This window comes from Oncorhynchus kisutch, linkage group LG17, assembly GCF_002021735.2.
Source record: "Oncorhynchus kisutch isolate 150728-3 linkage group LG17, Okis_V2, whole genome shotgun sequence".
In the NCBI taxonomy this organism is placed as follows: domain Eukaryota; kingdom Metazoa; phylum Chordata; class Actinopteri; order Salmoniformes; family Salmonidae; genus Oncorhynchus; species Oncorhynchus kisutch.
Window position 1 is genome coordinate 76,559,296 of NC_034190.2, and position 10,833 is coordinate 76,570,128.

General features: G+C 40.0%; 1 protein-coding gene across 1 annotated transcript; it reads right to left on the reverse strand.

The window, feature by feature from the left end:
- Positions 1-4,987: 4,987 nt before the first annotated feature.
- LOC109908325 (N-alpha-acetyltransferase 10-like) lies at positions 4,988-10,517 on the reverse strand. The gene is made up of 8 exons (XM_020506957.2): positions 10,143-10,517; positions 8,091-8,189; positions 7,830-7,888; positions 7,700-7,745; positions 7,392-7,507; positions 7,054-7,098; positions 6,653-6,737; positions 4,988-6,502 (listed from the first exon to the last, which is right to left on the reverse strand). The coding sequence occupies exons 1-8, from the start codon at positions 10,161-10,163 to the stop codon at positions 6,317-6,319; spliced, it is 657 nt and encodes a 218-aa protein (XP_020362546.1). The 5' UTR covers positions 10,164-10,517; the 3' UTR covers positions 4,988-6,316.
- Positions 10,518-10,833: the final 316 nt, after the last annotated feature.

Consider the following 10,833-nt stretch of genomic DNA (forward strand, 5'->3'; position numbering starts at 1 on the left):
GGGTTGTGCAAGAGTGGTGGAGAGTCATTCTTCTAATTCAAGACACACCCCCTCCTCCTCCCTCATCGCTCTCTCCCCTATGACTTCATGTGTGTAGTAACACTTAAGCTGAGTAAGGGCTGTCTGAATCTATAATAAACTTATTGAGTAAAGAATATATATTATGGGAGCATTGCACTTGTGTAACACACCTAAAAGTCATGACATTAATCAGAACAAGTCATGACATTAATCAGAACAAGTCATTCTGTAGAAGCTATGAGAATAGAAAGGTTCAGTACTTTTGTGAAGTATCACAGCACAGTTGAAAAATAAATGGCAAATAGAAATCCAAAATGGATGATGTTAAGAGATAGATGGGAGGGGTTGAATGGAGCTGAAGGGTGGGACTAATAACAAGATAACCAATGTAAAACATACAGGGTCTGTACAATGTATATAGATTCAGAAATGTTGTGAAATTGCACAGTTACAAATCAAACTGGATGGACATCAGAAATAGAGGAAGGACTAAAAACAAACAAAAAATAACTATTGTAAAATAGATTGTGTCTGTAAAATGTGTATAAGATGTAGAAACTGAAGGTAGAAGCCTAAGTGTTATTGTTTATTAGTTTACTCCAATTGGGGGAAGGGTGGTAGGGTTTGCGGGGAATAATAAAGGTATATTATTTTTTTAAGTATGTATATCTATGTAGGTATGTGTATGTAACTGTATGTACAGTTGAAGTCGGAAGTATACACTTACACATACACTTAGGTTGGAGTCATTAAGACTCGTTTTTCAACATCTCCACAAATTTCTTGTTAACAAACTATAGTTTTGGCAAGTCGGTTAGGACATCTACTTTGTGCTTCACACAAGTAATTTTTCCAATAATTGTTTACAAACAGATGATTTCACTTATAATTAATTCACTGCATCGCAATTTCAGTGGGTCAGAAGTTGACACACTATGTTGACTGAAAATGATGTAATGTCTTTAGAAGCTTCTGATAGGCTAATTGACATCATTTGAGTCAATTGGAGGTGTACCTGTGGATGTATTTCAAGGCCTACCTTCAAACTCAGTGCCTCTTTGCTTGACATCATGGGAAAATCAAAAGAAATCAGCCAAGACCTCAGAAAAACATTTAAGAATTATTTATTTCAGCTTTAAATTATTTCATCACATTCCCAGTGGGTCAGAAGTTTACATACACTCAATTAGTATTTGGTAGCATTGCCTTTAAGTTGTTTAACATGGGTCAAATGTTTCAGGTAGCCTTCCACAATAAATTGGGTAAATTATGGCCCATTCCTCCTGACAGAGCTGGTGTAACTGAGTCAGGTTTGTAGGCCTCCTTGCTCACACACACTTTTTAAGTTCTGCCCACACATTTTCTATAGGATTGAGGTTAGGGCTTTGTGATGGCCACTCCAATACCTTGACTTTCTTGTCCTTAAGCCATTTTGCCACAACTTTGGAAGTATGCTTGGGGTCATTGTCCATTTGTGACCAAACTTCCTGACTGATGTCTTGAGATGTTCTTTCAATATATCCACATAATTGTCTCTCCTCATGATGCCACCTATTTTGTGAAGTGCAACAGTTCCTAATGGAGCAAAGCACCCCCACAACATGATGCTGCCACCCCGTGCTTCACGGTTGGGATCGTGTTCTTCGGCTTGCAAGCCTCCCCCTTTTTCCTCCAAACATAACGATGATCATTATTGCCAAACAGTTATATTTTTGTTTCGTCAGACCAGAGGACATTTCTCCAAAAAGTACGATCTCTGTCCCCATGTGCAGTTGCAAACCGTTGTCTGGCTTTTATATGGCTGTTTTGGAGCAGTGACTTCTTCCTTGCTGAGCGGCCTTTCAGGTTATGTCGATATAGGACTGGTTTACTGTTGGTATAGATACTTTGTACCTGTTTCCTCCAGCATGTTCACAAGGTCCTTTGCTGTTGTTCTGGGATAGATTTACACTTTTCGCACTAAAGTACGTTCATCTGTAGGAGACAGAGCGGTATGACGGCTGAATGATCCCATGTTGTTTATACTTGCCTACTATTGTTTGTACAGATGAACGTGGTACCTTCAGGCGTTTGGAAATTGCTCCCAGGATTGAACAAGGCTTCTGGAGGTCTACATTTTTTTTCTGAGGTCTTGGCTGATTTCTTTTGATTTTCCCATGATGTCAAGCAAAGAGGCACTGAGTTTGAAGGTATGCCTTGAAATACATCCACAGGTACACCTCCAATTGACTCAAATGATGTCAATTAGCCTATCAGAAGCTTCTAAAGACATAACATTTTCTGGAATTTTCCAAGCTGTTTAAAGGCACAGTCAACTTAGTGTATGTAAACTTCTGACCCACTGAAATTGTGATACAGTGAATTATAATTAAAATAATCTGTATGTAAACAATTTTGGGAAAAATTACTTGTCATGCACAAAGTAAGATGTCCTAAGCGACTTGCCAAAACTATAGTTTGTTAACAAGAAATTTGTGGAGTGGTTAAAAAACTAGTTTTAATTAATAATTCCAACCTAAGTGTATGTAAACTTCCGAATTCAACTGTATGTATATGTGTATATGTATGAATATTTATGTATGCATATGTATGAGTATGTACGTGTATGTATATGGATATATATATTTACCCCCAAATATATGGGAGATTGGTAATGATGCAGACAATTACATTGATGGAAGCAACAATCTTTCCGCAATATTAAGCTGATCCACCCCCCCCAAAAATGTAATAAATAAAAAGTTACAAAAATCAGAACAAGTCATGACATTAATCAGAACAAGCCATGACAAAATAGATATAACATAATATAATCCTGTTACTATGCATGACTAGAGAGCAGTAGTTTGTTTGCTGTTGTAGCGAATGTTGTTAACCAGAAACATTGGTGTAGAATACTGTGAGTGAAGTGAGTGTTATCATTCCCTTGCAAGGTTTAAAGAAGCCAGAGAAGTTGTGAAAACAGCACTGTTTCTGGCTAAAAGAGATTTCCACTTTCTAAAAATGTATTTCCATTCCTCTTTGCAATACCATCAAACTCTCAAAAACTCGTCTCACTTCTAACTTTCTCTGTGTTTCCTTCCTCTCCATCTGAAAGACCTTAAATAACTGACTCTAAACCTAAAGTTAAGTGGCTTAACTGATCTGTACCATAATAGACAGTGACTGAGTGATTTACTCAACTGGTGTTGAAAGCATACATGTGAGCCCTATTGACACTGTAAATAAAATGCAAACTAATTGCAAACTAATTTCATGAATGTTACTTGATAAAGGCTTGTCTTGTATTCTGTAAGGTCCTTAGCTTTTGACTTTTTAACTGATGGTTTAGATAAATGTCGTAGTTTGTTTCTTCAACATTCTGGAGAATGTTGAACACTTGTGTTTAATTCTGACACCGTAAACTCTGCAAAATGAAACCACATTTTACTTAGTGTGCTAACAATCAGTAAATGCATTTTATTTGAGAGGGGAGGTCTCATTCTTATACTTCGATAATTTAAGAGAAAATAAAATGTTCAGTTTTAAATCTGGACGTCCTGCTAAAGACAGCATTATATGTACTTCAACACCTCTTAAAACTTCTTTGGGATAGGGGGCAGTATTTTCACGTCCGGATGAAAAGCGTGCCCAAAGTAAACTGCCTGCTATTCAGGCCCAGAAGCTAGGATATGCATATTATTAGTAGGATAGCATTTGGATAGAAAACACTCTGAAGTTTCTAAAACCGTTTGAATGATGTCTGTGAGGAGTATAACAGAACTTATTTGGCAGGCGAAACCCCGAGGACAAACCATCCAGGATTGTTTTTTTTTTTAGGCCTCTCTCTTTTCAATGCGTTTTCAATGGGAATCTAGAATTCTAAGGCACTTGCTTGCAGTTCCTATCGCTTCCACTAGATATCAACAGTCTTTAGAAATTGGTTGATGTTTTTCCTTTGAGAAATGAAGACGTAGCCCTGTTCGGAACGAGGGTCGAGTGATGTGTGCTATTTGTTAGAGGCGCATTACCTGACAGCACGCTCCACTTTGTTTTCCTCTGGTATTGAACACAGTTTATCCAGTCTTAAATTTAATTGATTATTTACGTAAATAAATACCTAAAGTTGTTTGAAATTTTTGGACAAAGATTACAGGTAACTTATGAAATATTTTGTAGTCATGTTGCGCGAGTTGGAACGAGTGTTTTTTCTGGATCAAACGCGCCAAATAAATTGACATTTTGGATATATAACGACGGAATTAATTGAACCAAAGGACCATTTGGGATGTCTATGGGACATATTGGAGTGCCAACAGAAAAAGCTTGTCAAAGGTATGAATTATATCTTTATTTCTGAGTTTCGTGTCACACCTGAAGGGTTGAAATATGATTGTCTGTGTTTGTTTGATGGGGTGTTATCCTCAGATAATAGCATGGTTTGCTTTCGCTGTAAAGCCTTTTTGAAATCTGACACGTTGGCTGGATTAACAACAGGTGTAGCTTTAATTGTGTGTATTGCATGTGTGATTTCATGAAAGTTTAATATTTATAGTAATTTAATTTGGCACTCTGCCATTTCACCAGATGTTGGTCAGGTGGGACGGTAGCGTCCCATCTAGCCTAGAGAGTTTAAAATGTGTGTGAGAAAGATAGCGCCACAAGGCAGGCTAAATACACGTGTGTGAAGGTGATAGATGCTCTGGGTTTGTTCCTATCGTATCTCTGTCTGTCTGGTCAGTTCTATTGAAGAAAGGAACAGACCTGCATGCTTAGTTTGTTCTGTGCAACACATGCTTCTCAGTCAAGTAAAATATGGACTTTGTCAGCTCTATTCATTGCATTTCTACCGGCAGCAATCAAAATGTAAGACTCGTTTATGAGTGCTGGTCGCAAAAACGCTATTATCTATTGGTCACTAAGAATTTCTCAAAATATTTTGTTACATTTTACTGGGCATCTAGTACGCAAGAAATGCACTACAAAATGTATTACTTGAAACTTTTATTTTTAAGAATACTTAACAGACCTGATTTAGACACATCCAAAAACACTGGTTATGATTTCATGGGTGGGGTGGCCGACGATGAAGTACTAGTGACAACATCAAATATATATATATTTTTTTTACTTATGGAACCAGTCGTGAATTTTAGCTCAAAATCCATTTTCATTCCAGTTCCAAAAACATTCCTTTCAACCAATTCTCAATTTTCTTTGTTTGTCACTAATGACAACAGAGAAAGTTATGGGAAAAAAACTATTACTGTACGGTGTATGCTCTAAAAGGTAAAATATATTACTGTACAGTGTAAAGTAAAATATATATTACGGTGCGGTGTACACTGTAAAGGTCAAATATATTACTGTATGGTGAACACAGTAATAGTAAAATATACTACTGTATGGTGTATGCTGTAAAGGTATAATATATTACTCTACTGTGTACACTGAAGGTCAAATATGTTCCTGTACGGTGTGAAGGTCAAATATGTTCCTGTACGGTGTGAAGCTCAAATATGTTCCTGTACGATGTAAAGGTCAAATATGTTCCTGTACGGTGTGAAGGTCAAATATGTTCCTGTACGGTGTAAAGGTCAAATATGTTCCTGTACGGTGTAAAGGTCAAATATGTTCCTGTACGGTGTAAAGGTCAAATATGTTCCTGTACGGTGTGAAGGTCAAATATGTTCCTGTACGGTGTAAAGGTCAAATATGTTCCTGTACGGTGTGAAGGTCAAATATGTTCCTGTACGGTGTAAAGGTCAAATATGTTCCTGTACGGTGTGAAGGTCAAATATGTTCCTGTACGGTGTAAAGGTCAAATATGTTCCTGTACGGTGTGAAGGTCAAATATGTTCCTGTACGGCGTAAAGGTCAAATATGTTCCTGTACGGCGTAAAGGTCAAATATGTTCCTGTACGGCGTAAAGGTCAAATATGTTCCTGTACGGCGTGAAGGTCAAATATGTTCCTGTACGGTGTGAAGGTCAAATATGTTCCTGTACTGTGTAAAGGTCAAATATGTTCATGTACAGTGTGAAGGTCAAATATGTTCCTGTACGTTGTAAAGGTCAAATATGTTCCTGTACGGTGTGAAGGTCAAATATATTCCTGTACGGTGTGAAGGTAAAATATATATTACTGTACAGTATGTTGTAAAGGTAAAATATACAAAGTAACTGAGGTGAATAGTTGAAGATGAACACTGGGGAAAACTGAAGTCAAATCTGTCTTTTCCTATTTGGAAAGAGATAAAAAGTGTAATAAGTAACTTTCATGGTGAAATTTAAAAATGGCTACTAAAGAGGTCAGAGTCATTGTGAATCGGAGGATGAATCTTTGACGTCTGTGCTTTCTGTTGCTTCGCTAACTTCACTGAGTTCTTTGCTCTCTCCGCCACTGTCCCTCTCTCCCTCTTTCTCCTGGTCACCGGGTGTGGTCATAGCAGTAAGGGTCTCCTGACCCAGTGCCTTCACTCCTGGCTTCCTCAACTGTGGGACCTATAGACAGAAAAGACTGCAGTGTGTGGGGGTGTCTCTCTTAATGGTTTGGTGAAAGGTTGACCGTACCCTTACGGCAGAGAGGATCCAATGTATACAAAACACTATCAAACCATGCTGCTGGAAAGAATGATAGGAGTTAAAACTCACCTCATCAGCCATGTGAGCTAGGTCTCTCTTCATGGCATAGGCATCCTCCCCATCTGCATAGTACTTGGGCTCTATTTCACTAATCCTATGGAGATGAATGAAAATGATTAGAATGTGAGTGGGGAATAGGATCAACACATTATACATGGACATTGATTGTGGCACTGCAAACAATCCCTGGTTAAATAAGGGAAAAATAAATAAAATAAACAACCTCTGGATACATTTGAATTCTGCAGCAGAGACCATCATTTGGATGTATCAGTAGGGAATATGACTCCACAGTTCCCGAGACAACCTCACTTTGACTACGAGGCTGACAAGCAACGTCTACCTTAACATAAGCACTTGCTTTAGGAGGGTTCGTTTAAACAAGTTAGGGGGAGCTCCATGTTACTTACTGGAATTTCAGTGTGTTGGAGTACAGGTGCAAGGCTGCTCGGTTACTGCAGTAGGAGAACATGAAATGGATGCAATTCAAGTGCTTTGTGAACCAGAAAACTACAGATACAGCAGGATAAAACCATACAAGTCACATTAAGAATGGTCTGAAAAACAATGTCTCACTGTAATCAAATTCTTTCGTCTATACATCTCTAGACAACAGGAGAGTGATGCGTATTTAGCATTCCATTGCAACAACTAATCTGGAAATTCTTATCGAAGAGCAATATACAAATGACTACAAATGGAACCATCTTATTGAAGTCCAACACAGACATCCAGCACACTGCACTACCTTTTCCGGACATGAAGTGAGACATATTTGGCGTTGAAGTTTTCAATCATAGCTCGGCTGGCTTGGTCCATCAGCTTCTGAGCCAGACCCAGACGTCTGTGAGAGCGCTTGACAGCCTGAGAGACGGACAGACACAATCCAAACATTTGTTAACAATCCTTCCTGTCACTCAACAACCACTAAACAACCTGACAAGTGCTGCAGATGAGAGGTCCCCTCGTCCTTCTCCAAGCTCCTCCATAGCATACTGCCTATCCCATGTTGAAGCTACAAAGCACTACAATGAACAGTACAGAACCAAGACTCACCAGGGATGTGATGTGACCATGGGGGACATCATCTGGATCCTCCTCCCTGCATGCCACACAAAGAGTGAGAGCTTGATAGATACTGATAAACAATGGCATGAGATAAGCTCTGTAGTTCAGGTATACTCACATCTTGGCCAAAACATATCCCACTATTTTGCCATTCTCATCCTCAGCGATGTAGGAGAGCTGAAAGACGAACAAAACGGTGATGTTAGATGCACAGACATCTAGTAACAACTAGCTAGACCTAAATCAAATGTTTCTCATTCCTCTTGATGAGTTAGATTACATTTTTGACTGATTGAATGCAAGAACAATGACTTGACTCAAGTGATATGAATGAAGTGGCGATGTAGATGTGTGATGATGAAGAGGAAGCCATATTAACCTGTGGCCAGGACAGTCCATGGTAGAAGTAGTATTTCATCTGGTAGTTCTCTGGGAGACACAGCAGGTTGCAGTGCTGCATGTTCATAAGGTCCTCCGGCTGAGAAAACAGAACAAGACATGTCAATGGTTTGGACAGTGATTGAAACAATGGCACTACTACACGTGAGAAAAGGTACAACTAGAAGAGATGTCATATCTGGACACGGATTCAATCCAAATGTCACTAACTTTACTAGCTAGCTAACGAGTGGGGAATAGGATCAACACATTATACATGGACATTGATTGCGATTGTAGCACTGCAAACAATCCCTGGTTAAATAAGGGAAAAATAAACAACCTCTGGATACATTTGAATTCTGCAGCACAGACCATCATTTGGATGTATCAGTAGGGAATATGACTCCACAGTTCCCGTTCTGTTTTCTCAACCCCGCCCTGTGCAACTGGGTACTGGACTTCCTAACAGGCCGCCCCTGTGAGGTGAGGGTAGGTAACAACATCTCCACCACGCTGATCCTCAACACTGGGGCCCCACAAGGGTGCATTCTGAGCCCTCTCCTGTACTCCCTGTTCACCCACGACTGCGTGGCCATGCACGCCTCCAAATCAATCATCAAGTTTGCGGACGACACTACAGTGGTAGGCTTGATTACCAACAACGACGAGACGGCCTACAGGGAGGAGGTGAGGGCCCTCGGAGTGTGGTGTCAGGAAAATAACCTCACACTCAACATCAACAAAACAAAGGAGATGATTGTTCAGGAAACAGCAGAGGGAGCACCCCCCTATCCACATCGACGGGACAGTAGTGGAGAGGATAGTAAGTTTTAAGTTCCACGGAGTACACATCACGGACAACCTGAATTGGCCCATCCACACAGACAGCGTCGTGAAGAAGGCGCAGCAGCGCCTCTTCAACCTCAGGAGGCTGAAGAAATTCGGCTTGTCACCAAAAGCACTCACAAACTTCTACAGATGCACAATCGAGAGCATCCTGTCGGGCTGTATCACCGCCTGGTACGGCAACTGCTCCGCCCACAACCGTAAGGCTCTCCAGAGGGTAGGGAGGTCTGCACAACGCATCACCGGGGGCAAACCACCTGCCCTCCAGGACACCTCCACCACCCGATGTCACAGGAAGGACAAAGATCATCAAGGACAACAACCACCAGAGCCACTGCCTGTTCACCCCGCTATCATCCAGAAGGCGAGGTCAGTACAGGTGCATCAAAGCAGGGACCGAGAGACTGAAAAACAGCTTCTATCTCAAGGCCATCAGACTGTTAAACAGCCACCACTAACATTGAGTGGCTGCTGCCAACACACTGACTCAACTCCTGCCACTTTAATAATGGAGTTGAGCCATAATTGAGCCATTTTAAACAATGCTACTTAATATAATGTTTACATACCCTACATTACTCATCTCATATGTATATACTGTACTCTATATCATCTACTGCATCTTTATGTAATACGTGCATCACTAGCCACTTTAAACTATGCCACTTTGTTTACATACCCTACATTACTCATCTCATATGTATATACTGAACTCGATACCATCTACTGCATCTTGCCTATGCCGTTCTGTACCATCACTCATTCATATATCTTTATGTACATATTCTTTATCCCTTTACACTTGTGTGTATAAGGTAGTAGTTTTGGAATTGTTAGGTTAGATTACTCGTTGGTTATTGCTGCATTGTCGGAACTAGAAGTACAAGCATTTCGCTACACTCGCATTAACATCTGCTAACCATGTGTATGTGACAAATACATTGATTTGATTTTTGATTTGAACGGAACTACACTTGAAGTTGAACTAGCTACTCTTGTTCACTGTGTATCCAGCTAGCTACCATAGTAGCAATCCATTTACGTAGTAGCTAAATAAGCTAGCAGCAGTTTGACTTGACAAGCAAACGTGGAGCTATCACAAAGCCTTGAATTGTTATTATTAGGGATGGGTGGCTAGGTAGCTGGGTAACGTTTGTTAGCAAGCTAACACAGTGTTGCATGGTCGACTCGGCGGCTCACTTACCCTCGCGTTGCGAATATTCATGTTTTCTTCGACCGTCACAATTTCAGATGATGAAATGTATAAATTATGGAACCAAAGTGTTTTATGAACTCCTAACGTTGTCTATATATTATGTTTGAGATATGTTAGCTAGCTAAATTGAAGGGGAAGCATGCGATAAACCGGAAGGGGTTCAGAGGTGAGTCCCGCATCTAGTTGCGTGGGATTGGACTGGCTACGGCAGAAATAATGAAATAGAACCTCCAACACCCAATGTGGTCAGGAAAGCATTTTGACGGACATATCAGAGAAGGCACACTTGATTAGTTTGCTCGGTGCGCCGGGAGAACTGTGTTACCTGGCACACGCGGGATGAGCTACCATAAATCAAATGCACCTATAGTCCACACAGTATTACGTTGATATATTTTTAATGGTAATTTAAGTCAACATGATTAGGCAACTTCTCAGTTCAATTCAAGTTCATTCAGTTTAGTCTATAAAGAGTAGAGTTGACAAAAAAAATGAAACAGGCTTTTGAAATGTATGATATTTCATACAGAGCAGTTCAAAGAGTCAAAGGAATCCAATATTTTGGCATGACAGGATCTTATGCTAATTACCTGCAACGTGGGTAGTAGCAGCCAATCAGAGAGTAGCATGCAAATGTTAACGACAGGTGGGAGAGGGATATAAGGAAACCAAAATATTT

Bases quoted from the DNA above. Each gene is read 5' to 3' on its own strand.
- LOC109908325 (XM_020506957.2), bottom strand. From the start codon at position 10,163: ATGAATATTCGCAACGCGAGG. The intron at 7,099-7,391 runs GTAGTGCAGTGT...CTCCTACTGCAG, and splicing joins TCACTTCATGTCCGGAAAAG to TAACCGAGCAGCCTTGCACC. The intron at 6,503-6,652 runs GTGAGTTTTAAC...TTCTGTCTATAG, and splicing joins TAGCTCACATGGCTGATGAG to GTCCCACAGTTGAGGAAGCC.